This window comes from Phyllostomus discolor, chromosome X, assembly GCF_004126475.2.
Source record: "Phyllostomus discolor isolate MPI-MPIP mPhyDis1 chromosome X, mPhyDis1.pri.v3, whole genome shotgun sequence".
Classification (NCBI taxonomy): domain Eukaryota; kingdom Metazoa; phylum Chordata; class Mammalia; order Chiroptera; family Phyllostomidae; genus Phyllostomus; species Phyllostomus discolor.
The window spans coordinates 29,067,058-29,085,227 of record NC_050198.1 but is presented as its reverse complement, the minus strand read 5'-3'; the positions used below and the strand labels follow the sequence as shown (position 1 = coordinate 29,085,227).

Below are 18,170 nucleotides of genomic sequence, written 5' to 3'. Positions count from 1 at the left end.
AATTGAAATGCAGAAGGTTAAAGACAAAGATACTTAAAGCAGCAAGAGAAAAGCAGTTACTTACCTACAAGGGAGCTCCCATAAGACCATCAGCTGATTCCTCAACAGAAACTTTGTAGGCCAGACAAGACTGGGAATATTCAAAGTGATGAAAAGCAAAGACCTACAACCAAGATTACTCTACCCAGCAAAGCTATCATTTAGAATCCAAGAATATATAAAGAGCTTCCCAGACAAGTAAAAGCTAAAGGAGTTCACCATCACCAACCCAGTATTGAATGAAATGTTAAAGAGTCTTCTTCAAGAAAAAAATAAAATCAATAATATGAATAAAATAGCAATAAGTACATATTTATCAATAATTGAATCTAAAAAAAATAAAACAAACTAGCAGAACAGAAACAGACCCACAGTCACAGAGAATATTTTGATGGTTGCCATATGGGAAGGTGTTGGGAAACGGGTGGAAAAGATGAAGGGATTAAGAAGTACGAATTGGTAGTTACAAAACAGTCATGTGGATGTAAAGTACTGCATAGGGATACTCAGGAATATTTTAATAACTATGTACAGTGTTAGATGGGTAAGATTTATCAGGACATTAGTAAGCCATATAATATCTAATCACTGCAATGTACACCTGAAAATAATATAATATTGTATGTCAACTTCACTTGAAAAAGAAAAAAATTATTTAAAAAGAAAATCAACTGAGATTATCCAATCAAAAAACAGGAAAAAAATGAAAAATGGACAGAGGTTTAGAGACCTGTGGGATACCAAGGTATACTAAAACATGCATGTTGGAAGTCACAAGAGAGTTCATAAAAGGAAAGAACATTTATAGGAACAATGGCTGAAAAATTTTCAGGTTAGTAATAAAAAAATTAAACTCACATCCAAAAAAAGCTCAATGAACTCCAAATAGATTAAATTCAAACAGATCCACACTGACAGGCATTATAGTCAAACTGTCAAAAAGACAAAATTTTGAAAGCAAGAAGTGACTCATGATGTACAAGGGATCCTCAGTAAGACTGGTACTTGATTTCTTCATCAGATACCATGGAAGCCAAAAGGCAATGGATGGCACATTAAGTGTTGAAAAAGATGTTCAACCAAGAATTCCATATCCAGCAAAACTAACCTTAAATATGAAGAAATTAAGAGATTACCAAATAATAACTGAATTTGTCACTAGCAGACCTGTACTGCAAGTAACACAAAAGGCTGTCATTCACATTCAAATGAAAGAAACTACCCAGTAAGTCAAATACACACACACACACACACACACACACACACGAATACGAGTAAAAGGTAACATATATCCAAGTAAATCTAAAAGGGAGGATAAATGGACTTTTGGTTTGTTAAATTTATTTTCATCTATGTGATTTAAAACACGCTCAGTAAAGCCCTGACTGGTGTGGCTTGGTTGGACATAGTCCCAGCACAACCAAAGGTCAATGGTTCAATTCCAGGTCAGGGCACATGCCTGGGTTATGCATCAGTCCCCAGTTGGGGTGCATATGAGGCGACCTATCGATGTTTCTCTCTCGCATTGATGTTTCCCTCCCTTTTTCCAAAAAAAAAAGTAAATAAAATCTTTTTTTTTAAAGGAACAAACTACTGATACATGTAACAATATAGATTAATCTTCAGGGAGTTCTGCGGAGTGAAAAAAGGCAATCCCAAAAGGACACATAATATATGGCTCTATTTACATTAACATTCCTCAAATGATAAAAAATATACAAATATAAAACTGATTAGTGTTTGCCAGGGGTTAGTAGTAACTAAGGGAGTAAAGAGGTTGATATGGCTATAAAAGGTTAATAAGACAGCTACTTTGATGGAATATTTTTGTGTCTTAATTGTATCAATATCAATATCCTGGTTGTTATACAGTACTATAGTTCTGCAAGATGCTACCCTTGGAAGTAACTAGATAAACAGACATCAGATGAATTATGTCTTACATCTGCATGTGAGCCTGCAATTGTCTCAAAATAATAAAATTTTAAAAAGCCAACAGAAAAGAACTTCCATTTACAGAAATTATTTGTATTATCTAATCTGTCATGTAAAGTCCACTTCTGTGAATACAACCAAACCTAAGATAAAGAAACAGCTTAAAAAGAAATGCATCCGATTAGTAAGGACTCCAGCTTTTCCTTCAGATATTCAGGACCCAGGACCCAGTTAACTCTTTTCATAAAATCATGACTATTAAGGGTTGGATAATCTTTAGAGGTAACTTAACAGTAATAGTTACCCTTTGGTGTGTGAATGCTGCCTATAACATCCTGGCCAAGTGTGTCAGTGAGCAAACCTGGATAACTTCAATAGCAAGACCCATTTTATTTTATCTGTCCATTTATCATCTTTGAAAAAGTTTCTCTTTAAAAGTTATATTCTGAACCTACCCTAAAAACTCCAAATCTACCGTTTTAAGTGATACCCTTATAATGAAAATATAATCATATATACATACACACTCACACACACACAGCAAAACCTAACAATAGAAGTTTACCTTCAGTAGATCTGAAAGTGTCCCAACTAATGCCAAGTGGTTCTTCCTACTCTTAAAGAAACTGAGAGGCTTTACTCATCTTTGTAACACCCAAATGCCCAGTTCTTAAGAGTACATTTATTCAATGTGACACTTATCAACTCATACCTGAGAATTTATTTACCCTGTCATGAGTTCCTAGCAAACAACTATACGCAGTAATTATACCCATCTTTTAGAATTAGAAATGTCTGATTCAACCTATGAAGTAACAATCCCAATTGTAAGATAGAATCAGTTTGAAGAAGTCAAAACTATAACGTTAATAAACAGACAACTTGCAAATCAATCTACAACTCTCTCAGTTCTAACATGCCTACATTCACTTAATTTCTGGTCCTAAAGGCTTAAGGCTGAAAATCAAAGAAAATTACCAAGTTTCCACTGTGCCCTCCTCCTAGGTCAAAAATCTTAAATAACAAAGTCAATCCTTAAAAAAATTCAAATGAACAGCCTCCTAAATTCTGGTGCTAGTCATTTTGGAAACTCATTCCCAGCCCTTCATCTTAATAGATGGTGAAACTGGGGACAAAATTAAGTGACTTAACTAAAATTCAGGTCCTTCAGTTTCCTAATCTGTTGTTCCTCCCAACATACCACATAGCCTTCCAACCAAACCAGCATTTTGAGCACCCAGGCTGAGAAAACACTGAAGTCCATTAACTATGTTAATGGCACATGTGCTTACACAGCTATTTTTCCAGTTACAGCATAAGTTCTCTAGGAATCAGTCCACATTCTCTTCCCCTAGCACCTTTACAATTAATAGGAGAATCTGAGCCTTGGCCAGCATGGTTCAGTTGGTTGGAGCATAGTCCTGTAAACCAAAAGGTCACACATTTAATTCCTGGTCGGGGTACATACATGCCTAGGTTGCAGGTACCACACCTGGTTGGTGTTTCTCACATCGATGTTTCTCTTCCTCTCTCCCTCCATTCCCCTCTTTCTAAAATCAATATGTGTGCCCTCAGGTAAGGATTAATTTTATTTTAATGAATTCGAGAAAGTATATGAGGTAGTTACAGAACACCACAAAACTGTGTTGTGAAACCCATGGCATTTAAGCCTAACCAATCCAGAGGCTTGAAAGCTTTTCTTTCTCCCCAACATACTCCTATCATTAACACCTCTACCCAAGAGTAAGTAAGCTAAACTAACTAAAAACAATGGAGTACACAGTTGGGCTGAAAGGGATCCATCCACACACTTCCTGAAATCATATAAAAAAGTACTCATTGTCCTGCCTGGTGTGGCTCAGTGGAATGAGCACCGACCAGCAAACCAAAAGGTTGCTGGGTCAATTCCCAGTCAGGGCACATGCCTGGGTTGCAGGTCAGGTCCCCAGTAGGGGTCATGTGAGAGACAACAGATACCTCTTGCACACTGTTTCTCTCCCTCTCTTTCTCCCTCCTTTCCCCCCCTCTAAAAATAAACAGATAGAATTTTTTAATAAAAGTACTCAGCTCTACTGACCCTCAAAGAGTTAATGACCCCCAAAAAGGAAAGTACCATTACTCTAGCTCCCCTACCAGCCAATCTATAATCAAAATAAAGATATTCTGCTATGACACTACAACCTGTACCGTTTTCAATTAAAAGTTTACCTATTTTTACTTTCCTATAATAAAAACTAAGAATAAATCGTGAAGGCCCTGGCCAGTATGGCTCAGTTGGTTGGAGCATCATCCCATAACCAAAAGGTTTTGGGTTCAATTCCCAGTCAGAGTACATACCTTAGGTTCTGGGCTCAATCCCTGGTCTGGGTACATACAAGATACCACCAATCCATGTTTCTTTCTCACAATGATGTTTCTATCTCCCCCTTCCTCTCTCTAAAAGCAATGAAAAAATGTCCTCAGGTGAGGATTAAAAAAAAAACAAAAAAAGAATAAATGAAGAAGGTGAATGACACCTGCAAAATAAGATACTAAATATTATAAACTATAGCTAATTCTATAAACATTCAGGGAGTGAATTAAATTAGTATTCACATAGCCTGATATCAGTCACACCAACAAACCAAAATATGAAGGTAAAATTTGCCGGTTATTCCAATTGGCACTTCCCAGCATATAAAATTATTTTAATTGACACATCACAGCATATAAAATTAAGCAACTGCTATCTTAGGAAAACAGATGTGAACATACTTTCAATTAAGACTTGCATGCTCAAGAATTTCCACATTCAATATCATGTATAAGAGTAACAGAACCTCAAAATGGAAATAACTTAAAAATCACCAAAACCAATCCCCTGACCAACATCTCACCACCTAAATGGCAGACAACTCTCAAACCCAAAACAATTCAATAAAAAACTACTTATTTTCATATAGCAAGTAAAATTAGCAAAGCATTTTAACAATTTGTATACAGTATGATCTTATTTGTTTAGGAAAAAAAGGCAACAGTGTATGCCTGTATATGTGATGAAATAGAAAGTTAGCCAATAAACCTTCTATTAGTGATTGCCCGACAATAATGAACTAAATAACTGGGAACTGGTGTGGGACGGAGATTTTCTTTTTACTGGATAACATCCTTTATGTTACTTTTCAGTTCTGTACTGTGTGTAAGCATATCTATTCAAAAAAATGCATGAAGGTATTTCAAAAGCCAAACATAGGATCACAGCTGCTACTAGGACAGCAGTGAGGATGCAGAAAAAAACAGATGTAAGATTTAAGATGCAAAAATAACAATATTATCATGCAAAAATGACAAGGTATCTTGACTAGTAGGTTAAGAAAAAGAGGAGTCAAGGATAACTCCAAGGTTTCTAGGAAGCGTAGTGATAACTGCCATTTACTAAGATAAGGAACATCAAAGACAATAATAAATGCAGTTTACAAAAGTTTAGTGCCTTCAAAACACCCAAATAAAGTAATCAAGTGGCAGTCAAGTATACACGCAAGTTGGGAGCAGAGTAAGGAGACCAAGAACAGCAGAGTTACGGCCAAGATGGAGGCACAGGCAGAAACACTTTTCCTTCCTCACACAACCAAAAGGAGGATAACAATCAATCTAAAATCAATAAACAACCAGAAGTACCAGAAAATCAAACTACATGGAACTCTGACAACCAAGGAATTAAACAGGGTTGGCTGAACAGGAAATTAAAGACTCAAAGCTAGCTGTAAACAACTGTGGACATTGCCACAGCAGGAGAAACTCCCAGTCTCACTTGAGATCACTGGAAAGTGGGGCTAGAGTGGAGCAAGCGAGCCCCATTGTTCCCTCTGACCCCTACCCCACAGAGAGCACCAAAAGGCAACAAAGAGGGTTGCCCCACTGGGTGAATATCTAAGGCCCCGCCCCCTTACAACATAATAGGTATGCAGAGACAAAGAAATATGGGCCAAATGAAAGAACAGATCAAAACTCCAGGAAAAGAGCTAAGCAACGAGGAGATAGCCAACCATCTGGTGCAGAGTTCAAAACATTGGTAATCAGGATGCTCACAGAACTGACTGAGCTCAGTCGCAAAATGAAAGAACAAATGAAGGCTATCCAAAGTGAAATAAAGGAAAATATACAGGGAACCAACAGTGAAGGGAAGGAACCAACTCAAATCAATGATTTGGAACAAAAGGAAGAAATAAACTTTCAACTGCAACAGAATGAAGGAACAAGAATTAAAAAAAAATGAGGAGGCTTAGGAAACTCTGGGACAACTTTAAATGTTCCAATATCTGAATCATAGGGCTGCCCAAAGGAGAACAACAAGAGCAAAAAGTTGAAAACTTATTTGAACAAATAATGAAGGAAAACTTCCCCAATCTGGTGAAGGAAATAGACTTCTAGGAAGTCCACGAAGCCCAGAGAGTCCCAAAGAAGTTAGACCCAAGGAGGAACATACCAAGGCATATCATCATTAAGTTACCTAAGATTAAACATAAAGAAAGAATCTTAAAAGCGGCAAGATAAAAAGAGACAGCTACCTACAAAGGAGTTCCCATAAAAGTATCAACTGATTTCTCAAAAGACACCTAACAGGCAAAAAGGGGCTGGGAAGTATTCAAACTGATGAAAGGCAAGGACCTCCATCCAAGATTCCTCTACCCAGCAAAGCTATCATTCAGAATGGAAGGGCAGATAAAGTGCTTCCCAGACAAGGTCAAGTTAAAGGAGTTCATCATCACCAAGCCCTTATTATATGAAATGTTAAAGGGTCGTATCTAAGAAAAAGAAGATCAAAAATATGAACAGTAAAATGACAACAAACTCACAACTATCAACATATGAACCTAAAAAAATGAAAACAAAAACTAAGCAAACAACTAGAACAGGAACAGAATCACAGAAATGGAGATCATATGGAGGGTTTTCAGTGGGGAGGGGAAGAATGGGGGGAGGTACAGGGAATAAGAAGCATAACTGGTAGGTATAAAGTGGGGAGAGATTAAGAATGGTATAGGAAACAGAGAAGTCAAAGAACTTATATGTACAACCCATGAACATGAACTTGGGGGGGGGGAATGCTGAAGGGTTGGGGGTACAGGGCGGAGGGGTGGTAAAGGGGGAAAAAATGGGAAAACTATAATAGCATAGTCAATAAACTACCCTTACCAAAAAATTAATTAATTAATTAATTAAATTAAAAATACCTAGAATAGAATCTCCTTGCAAAGGCTGAGATGTGATCAGAGACAGAAAGTCAAAAAAGGGCCTTTTCAAGAGATTTCAAATCTGCCTATCCCCCCCTCATTACTAAACTACAGCTTTAATTTAAACTTAATTGTCTTTTCCAAGATAATAACATGTACCTTGTACTAAATACCTCCCGTTCCAGGCCCAATGCCTGGTACTTTATTATATACTTTTTCCTAACATAAAATCCAATAGCCTGCCAGAAATCTATTACCACTTTGGTTTTACAGATGAGAAAACTGAGCCTCTGAACAATGAAATAATTTGCCCAAGTATCACAAATCTACTTAAATAGTAGAAGCAGAATTCTACTCCAAAAATCCATGCATTGCTACCTACCCATCAATACTTCATAACTAGGTTCCTTTCCCCTCCACTTTATCCTTCTCACTATAGCCAATAATATTCCCATAAAACCTACTTCTGGTCTTGTCACTTGCCCTGATTTGAGAGTTGAATTCAGTGGCTCCCCAAAACATTCTATGGTCCACAGTAACGAGGCCTTCTTCGCATGCTCAGTTACCTCCTCCCAATCCCAATGAGACACCCTATACTCACTCTACCCGCACTAGAAAATTCACAATTCCTCAAACACCATTTAACTTCATACCTCCAACACTCTGCCCTTTTTCTTTTTTCCTCCTGCTAAATTTCTACTCATGTTTGATAACCCAAACAAAATGTTACATCTTTTTGTGTAGTTCCCCTCACCCACTTCTCCAGTCAACATTACCTGCTCCAAAAGGGTTGGGAATTGTGCACATCATTTAAATTATCCATAATCAAAAGTTCTTAAATGTTTTAATTGCTCCATCACTTAAGAGCTAAAAGCACTTTGCAAATACCTTAATTATTGTACTTATTACATCATATGATCATTCAGTCTGTCCATCTGTCTCCAGACTACAGGGGCAGAGGCCAGGTCTTACTTGTTGCCCCAGAACTTGGCAAAGTCCCTCACAGACATTCAACAAACGTTTTACAAATCAATCAGGCAAAGCAAGAGCCTTACTGGTTCTCATTCTGATAAATGAAATTAAAAAACCTAAAAGATTTTTTAACTACTATACCTTAAAAACAAATTCTCCCTAAATATATAAACTATCCAGAGAGACACAAACAACTAAGATTCATAAATTATCTTCTGTTCACACTGTGTAATATTCTATTGCAGAATTCTACCAATAATGTTAAAATACAAACTCACATATATTCTACCATAATATTAAAATACAAGTTCACATATATTCAGCTAAATGTTTTCTACTCATTTCCCAAGCAACTAATTCTTAACTTCCACATGGGGAGAAAAAGTCAAGCCCCACAGATAGTTAAAATATTAAGAATTTATTTTTATTGCCCTAGCTGGTGTGGCTCAGTTGGTTAGAGCATCATCTAGTAGCCAAAGGGTGCGAGTTCAATTCCCAGTGGGGAGATATGCCTGGATGGCAGGTTCTATCCAGAATCTGGGCATATCCCTGGTGGATAGATTGGAGCACATGTGGTGGGGTTGGGGGGTGGGCCAGGAGCAGGGGTAGATGTTTATCTCTCCCCCTTCCTCTCTCTCTAAAAGCAATGAAAAATAATGTTCTCAGGTGAGAATAAAAAAATCTAAGAATTTACTTTTATGTATAATAAAGGCACTGTGGTTGTTTCAGAGAAAAACTGAACTATATGGATTAAATTATGTGACTGATGTCTGAGATTTCCTCCAAAATAATGGGGGGGTGTGGGGCAAGTCATAGATGAAAACAAGACTGGTCATGAGTTGAAAACTGCTGAAACTGGGTAATTGCTCAGTGATAGCTGGTTGATTTTCTGAGCTTCTGAAAATACTTGAATACTACTGAATGTCAATTGTAACTGAAAAAATAAAATAAAATAAGCAAAAACTAGAAATTTTCCCTAATAAACTGCTTTCTACAAAGAGGAAGATTAATAAACATAATGTAATAGATCTACAACTATAGTCTGAAAACAATCTTTTAACTCAAAGGATTTCTTCCATTCTTCTAAGTTAAAATTAATTAGATGTCCTTATAAAACACTCTTAACTATAATAAAGCTCAAACTTCTTCCTGAGAATGAACTTAGTAGTAGTATCATTTATTGATTCTAATGCAGACAAAATACTACCGCAGACAAAATTACAAGAATACATTCACAACAGAATGACACCAATAGTTTTAGCAATGTAGAAAAGTAGAGAAAAGAGAGAATTAAAAGAAATAGGTAAAAGAAACAAATAAAAGCTTGTAGAAGGAAGTGGCAAACAATTGCCACGTAAATTGGCTGAAAAACTTAATCTAAATAAGGGATTACTCCCACTCTTCCAGGTTATAATTCTTAATTAGGTCCCAAATGTCAACCTGGGCCAAATCAGACCCAAAAGTTGTCATCAATCAAACAGATGCTAAAGATCAAAATGAAGTACAGTGACTTTCACAAAACCACCTACAATGCAAAGAAATAGGACCTAATAAGGACACATCTCTACTTCATTCACTCCTATCTCCACTGAAGGACTATCAAGTTCAGAAGCATCCTGACTTGTCAAGACCTTTACAAGTATCTGTAACTTTACACACATTAGTATAAAAATCCATCTTTAGCCAACCAAAATATAATTATGATATACTCACTATCAGTGTACTTACTGCATTATTTTTAAAGTAATACATGTCTCTGGTTTAAAAAGAAAAACATAGCAGTAAAGAAATCTACAAAATATAAAGTTTAAAATCTCCTACCCTCCTCCTTACCCAAGAGAGTTTTGTACTCCAAGATGGCCATTATTTAACTACTTGAGTATCCTTCCAAAACTTGGTCAGAATTTTTTTTAAATTGACCCATGAACACTCATTCAAGGATCCCAAGGTAAAAACTGAGAACAAAAGTAAATATTACTACCAAATGAGATCAGAGAATACATCATCCTATGAATACCTTCTAAAAGCTAAAATCTAATTTTAAACCATATTTTCCTAAAGAAAATTAAAAGACTCCCTACTAATATCAAAATCAAGAAACATCTCCTCCAAGAAATACAATCAAGAAACAATCCCTATCATATCAATAAGAGCCATTCCACTGAGGCCCAACTTAGGGCAGAACTTTGAAACTCAACTTACAGCTTAAAACTGCCCAAAGGTAAACTAATGAACAGAAAATGGGTTCAAGAAAGCAATGCCTGGCCCACCTCTAGCACTATACATCCAGGGAAAGATGGTCCAAATCATAAGAGTCCCCAGGCATCAGGAACCAACAGTGGGGGGGGGGGGGGAATCTTTTTTTTTTTTTTTCTTCTGTGGCCTGGAGTTCAAAGTGCATAATTTGTTGGGGATTTTTTTAAGTAGACTTTTTAAAAAAGATTTTATTTATTTATTTTTAGAGAAGGGAGGGAGAGAGAAAGAGAAACATCAATGTGCAGTTGCTGGGGGCCGTGGCCTGCAACCCAGGCATGTGCCCTGACTGGGAATCGAACCTGCAATGCTTTGGTTCGCAGCCTGCACTCAATCCACTGAGCTATGCCAGCCAGGGCAAAAGTGCACAATTTGTTAAAGCATATACCTGGATAAATGGAATAGGATGTCTGTAAATTAGGTTAGCCCAGAAACCATTCTGCAATATCTCATAAACGTGAACAACCGCCATTTAACTCAAAGTGTATTGTAAAACTTTAATGAAATAATTTAGTTTTAAATGTCTGACATAGAATGTTACATAATATAAATTCTTATTAAATGTTTTAAGGGGGAAAAATCAGAATATGGTGAGTCTCAAGTGCTTCAGTTAATTTTAGACCAGCAACTATCAGACATTTCAAGTTAATTCTAAAATAATAAAAATCTAAAATCCAGAGGCTGGTAACTTTTGAAATACCCAAATCAGGAATACACAGTCCAGGAAGAGTTAAACCTAAAAATGAGAGACTCTAGGACATAAACCAAGAACGGCACTCTGCAAAGGCAATGCTTCTCGTGCCTTTACTTCAGTCAGCCCTGGAATATGTTAGGTAGTATAAGGAATATTAGAAGTTTTCATCAGGGAAATAAATGATGTTCAAGGTATTGTGGCTTGGCAGAAATACTGTAAAGGCACCTCCACCTCCACACTAACAGGGGTTTAAGAATCAGCAAAACCAGGGATCCCAATACTCTCCAGAGGGCACATGTAGTCTAGGAGACCCCTTCAGCCCTGTGTTCCACCACTGACCAGGTGACTAGTGCTTTTATACGCACTTGCTAATCATGTTTTATGGGTGGCAAAAAAAAAAAAAAAAAAAAGGTCATTCTAACTTTAACTTCTTAAATTGACCTTTATCATAAACTTTCTGGATATTTCACACTCCTGCCACTGATGTTCCTGTGTTAGTCATACTTATCTCACTCCTCTTAGGGAACTGAATTTACAATGCAGGCAAGGGATATCTATGTTATCTTCATATTCCCTGCATACGAGACTTGCATTTAGTGTACACTCAAATATTTGTTGCTCTAATCTATACTGTCGACAGATTACACACCAGCATGAAATGAAAAACTGATACAATTATATGGGAAGCTTTAATATAAGACTGTCAATTATGTATTCATTACATAAATTCCATTAATTAACCAGTCTACAAATAAATGCATGTCGGCCTTATGTAACCTAACCACCAATTCAATTCTTAGGCAATCTGGTGGTATTTTCACAACATAAATTAGCTCTCTGGATACAACATTTCAAAAATATAAATAATGCACAGTGTTACCAGTCATTAACATCAATTTCAAAGAGCTCAAAGCATTGCAATGAGTTTCAAAGTAAAAATAAACTTACCAAAAACCTTTTCAAACCTGCAAAATAATACACAGTATATAAATAAAAACTAAATGTTACATAATCAAGTCAGAAAAAGATTGCTTTTTACTCTGTAGCTAGCCAAGCACTAAACTTTTGTTCTGGTTTAAAGAACATGGCCTATCTATCACTCCACTTTACCACGTAAATCACAGAAACTCATCTTTCAGGCAGTTTTTCCGAACAACCTAAAATATCCAGAGGTGCCAAGCATCCCCTAGTCATTTCAATTTGTAATCGGTTCAACAGAAAGAACTACCCAGTGAAAAAGAAAGCCAGAACTTAAAAAGTGTGTGTGTGTGTGTATGTGTATGTATTTTCCTACAGTTCTAATCTGTGCCCAGATATGCAAACATTTTCTATAATCTCTTACTACTAGGGATAAACAAAATTTTAGCAAATGTGTTACTAACTGCATGAGATTTTGTCCAGGTAAACAATAATGATTGTAACTGCTTAAAAGACAACTTTCCAAACTAGAATACACTTCTTAAAACTCATCAAATTAAAGACCTAATTTTCACACACAAAGCATGACATTATTCTGTGGTTACTTTTATAACCCAAACACTAACCTCCTTTAGCACTGAAATAAATACTGTATATCCCTTTAAGAGCCAACAAACAAAAAACACATAATACAGAATAACTTTAAACATCATCGATATCCAAATATTATAAGACCAAAAAAACTACTTCTAGAACTGACCTAATAATTTTCCCATATCTACATGCAACTATAAAAATACTTCAAAACGAACAACTATGTATTTTAGCCATAGTTCCCTGACACACATATGATTCCCCAGCCCTGATGGGTGAAAAAGGTGAAAGGAATTAAGAAACAAAAATTGCCAGTTACAAAAATAGTCATGGGGATATTAATTACAGCATAAGAAATGGAGTCAATAATATTTAATAACTATGTATGGTGCTAGATGAGTAGACTGATCAAGGTGATCACTTCATAAGTTATTTAAATGTCTAATAATTATGCTGTATACATGAAACTAATACAATATTGTATTGTCAAATGTAACTGAAAAATAAAAAACTTCTTTAAATCATAGTAAAATAAAGCCATAATGGTATTTAAAAAAGATTCCCCAGCCCTTTAGCATTATTACTATAAATGTGCTCTATATTACCATATTTATGCTCTTAAAATATTTATGCTACGTATTACTCTATATTATACTTTAACTCAAATCCTTATCTAACTGAAAACAAGATTAACTGTTTTCAAATGGTGCTTTAAAAATGATCTAGTTGATTTGTTAAAATGTTTCAGTTCTTAATTACTTCCCAGTAACTCCAGTGTCATTAAAAAAAAATAAGAATCTTGAATTCCCGGATTACCAAAAGATTAATTATCAGTTTAAAGAGCAAAGTGGTCAGAAACATGCTATATTTCAAGAACTCTGGTTAAGCAACCTCTCTCACTGTTTACAATCTTTTAAAATTACTTTAAAGATATTACTACAAAAGTAATATGCTGTATTCCCATTTCTTTAGCCCGAAACCCTAAGCAGTATATATAAAATGGCAAACATAAAAAGAAAAATGTTCAATCAATGACTCCAACATAAATGAATCTTACAAAACATTCAGGGACTAAGAGAAAGCAGCAGTTTGGATCAAGTATCCTCACACCTGGTAAAGGAACATACAAATTTAGCAGCAAGTAAGAGACGCTTGTTAAATGTTTCAAATTTTCCAAAGCCTTTAAGTCTAGCGTTATTTTTTTTGAAAACCTACAAATTTGAATGAAAAAAAACTTGATAGAAGATCCAATAATATGTATAGAAATAAAATTTTTAAAACAAGTAGTAATAGTTAAGTTTCTGTCAGAAAGAAAAAAAGAGTACACAAGGTGCACACTAAATTTGTCTTGGGGAGCAGAGGGTAATGACAAAAATTCTAGCTAGAAAGAAAATCGTGGGAGTTATTCAATTCCATTATTTGCCCTCTGCTAAGTAGCCTGAACCTACCCAGACAAAGAAAAGCCAATTCTTGTTCTTAGGACTTCCAAAGAATAAGAATTCTGAAACCAACATAGGTCAGCATTCCACAAAACAAAAAATTCCCATGACTGTTCAAAAGATGGACGAAACTAAATAAAACTAAATAATTCAATACTTCCTATAAAAGGACTCCAGCTCATTCATTCTATTCAGAATCCAATTCCAACACATGGTTGGAGGTTATATAATGTCAAGCTTTACATCACACATTTCATTGATATATTCAAGCTCACAAAGATGCAACCAAGAACTGCATGAAACTGCAAGGAGACTCTAGACTGTTTTATTTTAATATTAAGGCTAGTGAATCTTGACTGAAATAGGTAGAACCTCACAAGCACTAAGTCTGAAGTAATGAAGATTTTTTTCTTTAGCTCAACAAAAATACTTAGTAGTTTATCAAACTACCCAGTATTTTATGAAGCCTTAATTTTCCCCAAAACCTAATGAAGCTTCTCAAGTTTCTCATTTTCAGGATGTTACTGTATTCAAACATCAAGAAAGTAATATACACTTTCATTAAAAAATATTTGAAAATGTTCAGTTCTTCAAAATCTAAACTCAGTAATGCATAACTTCAGGGTTCAATATTACAATCTGAAATCCAATGTGAACCCACCTAAATATGAGCATTCTGAGACATGAAATCTTCAACTAGCATTTTACATATTAGCCATATAAAACACCAGACTGCATTTATTTTTTCAGTACTGTAACCAAAAGCAATAGATTTGGCCAAACTTTTCCAAATGAATTATCTTGGCAAACAATTTTACCAACCACATTAGACCTGTTATTCGGTTCAAAATGAAAAAATGCTCCTTAAATTTAAATTGTTTTGTTTAATCTTTTGAAATGACAACTTTGACAGTAGCCAAGTATTTTTAAATAAAATATTTTAAATACTGATTGAAAAAATTTTTTTCAAGGCTTAAAATCATTCATGTTTAAGATCATTTCAGAGCTAGTCACTATTCACTTTTCCAGTGATAATTTTAATGAAGCTAATTAATACCTACATAGTCAAAGTTTAATTCACTGTCTCGGTGAAAGGGACTGGGCTTACTGAAAGAGATTATTTCTGTTTAGCTTTCAGGTCAGTATTTGTGATGGAAACCCCTTGTGTTTAGTTACTCGGAAACAAAAACAACAGCATAATTACAGATAAAAGGACTCAGTCACTCTCCCACCCAAACTACAGACAAAAATTTAGGACAACTAAATAAAAAATGTTTAACTCGAGAATAAAATGCTAAGCTTTAATCATTCCAAACTTTCTTCTCAATTGCAACAATAAAGCTAAGTGTCAAATGCAAGGCTACTGATTTCAGCTAGAAAAGAAAATGTCTAAAGGATGCAACACCTATCACACATTCCAAGTTTCACAGTCCCAATTAACAAGAAAGAACACAAATATCATTTCAATCAGGTTTTGGTTAGGAGACACAAACTGATGCATGCGGATGGAGACTCTACAGCCTTTGTTCAACAGCTAACGGAAGGGAAACTAAATGTGCTACAGGTTGATAAGCCATTTACCAGCTTATAAATGCTGCTTCCAAGCTTGAAAAAGGTACGAGAATTCTATATGCAAATTATCTTGGATAAATTGTACTGAACATCAACGAGCTACACACTCCCAAGGAGAGGCCTATTCATCACTACTATTTATTTCCATGTTTACCTCTCTTCCCTCCCCCAACCCCCCCCTTCACTTTCTCCTCCCACCCTGTCCCGCCATCTTGGGCCGATAGGAGCAGCCATTACTTAACTAAATGACAGTGCCAACAACTTTCCACACAAATAAAGAGAAGCTACACCCCGAATCCCTCTCTGGATTCCGCTGCCAGACACATAGGAAAACGAGGTTCCAAGTAAAAAAAAAATACATTCACAGATAACTGCGGGATTTCTATGACAGAAAGACCCAAAAAGTAAACAAGTCACCTACCTAACTTCAGGTAAAACACATACAATCGAGATGCATGTCAACAGCCCAATGCAAACTCTTCATCGCCCTAAACTACGTGTAACTTCCCCCTTCTGGGGCAGGAACACAAGAAAGCCCACAATGTTTGGTTACCAACAGCTATCACGAAGAGGCTGCCTGAAGGAAAAGAGTAAAAACCGGGAAGGCAAGTAAGTCGGAAATTTGAGGACATGTGTACACATTTACGATCTCTTGACCCTAAACAGGCATCTTTCAGAACATGGGTCTACCCCCCAAAAGCCGGCGAAGAACAGGCAGTTCTGTCGACCCAGATGAGCTCGGCCCCAAAGCGGTACCGTCTCCGTTCCTCCAGCCACAAGCGGAGAGGGCGATTTCGCAAGGGAGTCAGAGGTATCCGGGAGTGGGGGTGGGGGTGGGGGTGGGGGGAGCAGAGGCAGGAAATAGTTTTCCGGAAGCCCCTCGGCCCTAGCTCACGGCCACAATGAGCGCTGGCCCCGCCGCGGGGCCGAGGAGGAGGAAGGCACTGGCCAGTGAGATCGTGTCCGCGGTCCAGCCCGCGGCTGCCTTACCTTGCCCAATAGGGCCTTCGTCCTGGCGCCATCTTCATGAAACCTCACGAACCCGAAGTGGCGGCTGTGGGGAGAGACACACGCGGCTTGTCAAAGCTCCGGGAAAGCCACCGACCCACCCCGGCCCGAGCCCGAGGCCCCGCAAGCGGATACTGCACGGAGAGCGCCGAGCCCAGGTGCCCGCCCCGCCGCCGCCAAAGACGAGCCGCGCTCGGGCCGCCCTGGAGAGCGGCGCCAGTCAGTCTGAAGCCGACCGGGTGGGTGACGGCGGTCCGTACCTGTCCAGTCCGCCGAGCGCCTCCCTCTCCTCGGCTGTCAGGCTGGGGGACGCCTCCTCGCTCTCGCCGCTCGCTTTTCCCGCCGCCATTTTCTTTTCCTCATCACCGAAAGCGGTGGCGGCGGCGGCGGCGGCAGCGGCGGCGGTAGCGAGCGACACTCCGCAGGATTTCATGGAAACGCAGCGAATTCACAACTCCAATGCCGACACCCGCCCCGGGCAGGGGCCCGCAACGACGTCCCCAATCTCCGCGCGGGACCTGCACACCAACTTTATCGCCACCTCCTCCTCCGCCGGAGGCGGCAGCGACGAGAAATCCGAACGCAGCAGCGGTAAAGGCGGCGGTGGTAGGGGCTGCGGAGCCCCCGGGTCGGCAGCAGCAGCGGCTCAGCTGAAGGGTCACATCGCGGGGGCAGGCGGGGGGGGGGGGAGCCACGGGCCGGGACGGCGGGAACGGCCGGAGCGTACGGGCCTGGGGGGCACGGGAGGGATTTGTTAGAGACACAAACTTCCCCGGCACCAGCACAAAGTTGTTGTAATTGTGTCACACAGCGAACCCCACGCCTCTGCCGTGACCCCCCCTCCCCGCCCGACCAAGACCGCCAATCTGCAAGGCCCGCTTGCCTCACGTGACCTTTGTTGACTCACGTCAGCCGTGGCTCCACTGAACTTGCTAGCTGCCCGAGCCCCGCCCACCGAGTCTGCCATCGCTGAGGAGCCGGACGCCGGCCAATTCTGGCCGGTGGTTGGCTGCTGCGTCCGTCTGTCGAGGGGAAGAGTTGTCTGCGCGAGGGAGCAGCTGGTTAGGTTGTGCTACTTAAATACACTGGGACAGAGAATGGAGGGTCTGGGCCGTGTCACCTCGGGAGCTGCGGCGGGTTGGGGGCGGGGAGCGGTGAGGAAAGGCGACGTCCGGCACCGCCCGTAGCTGGCGCGAGCTGTGAGCGTGGACGCCACTGACGCTTTTGCCCCGGAGCTCAGAGTGGGGTCCAGCCCGCGGTTTTAGGAGCCCCGCGCTCCGAGAGCCCCGGGTTCCCCACGTCCTGGTTAGGGTCTCGCATCTGGGCCTCTGACCTCCGCCCTCCGCAGAAGGGACACACTTTGGGCACTGCAGGAAATAATGGCCTCCGCAAGAAGCGCGCTCGGAGAGTGGCTGCCCGCCCCACGCTCGCGGTTCGCGTGCCGCCCTGGGCCGGGCCTAGGCTCCAGGTCCTGCTACGGTCATTCGCGCCGAAAGTGAAGGGGGAAAGGCTTCCCCGTCCTGAGGGAAGGAA

At 39.0% G+C, this 18,170-nt stretch overlaps 1 protein-coding gene across 8 annotated transcripts in view; it reads right to left on the bottom strand.

Annotated features, from left to right (window-relative positions):
* The window catches only part of KDM6A (lysine demethylase 6A), a 175,506-nt gene extending 158,070 nt beyond the window's left edge, over positions 1 to 17,436 (bottom strand). For 7 of the 8 annotated variants that reach the window (XR_004900873.1, XM_028522705.2, XM_028522706.2 and 4 more), the window contains exons 1-2: positions 16,898 to 17,207; positions 16,620 to 16,683 (exon numbers count right to left, since the gene is read on the bottom strand). Coding sequence is in view for 7 of the 8 variants with exons in the window: in XM_028522705.2 (XP_028378506.1) it covers positions 16,620 to 16,683; positions 16,898 to 17,070 (237 nt within the window). In the remaining variant the exon portion in view is untranslated. Of the gene's footprint in view, positions 1 to 16,619; positions 16,684 to 16,897 lie in introns of all 8 variants that reach the window. The other variant, XM_028522707.2, reaches the window with a different exon arrangement.
* Positions 17,437 to 18,170: the final 734 nt, after the last annotated feature.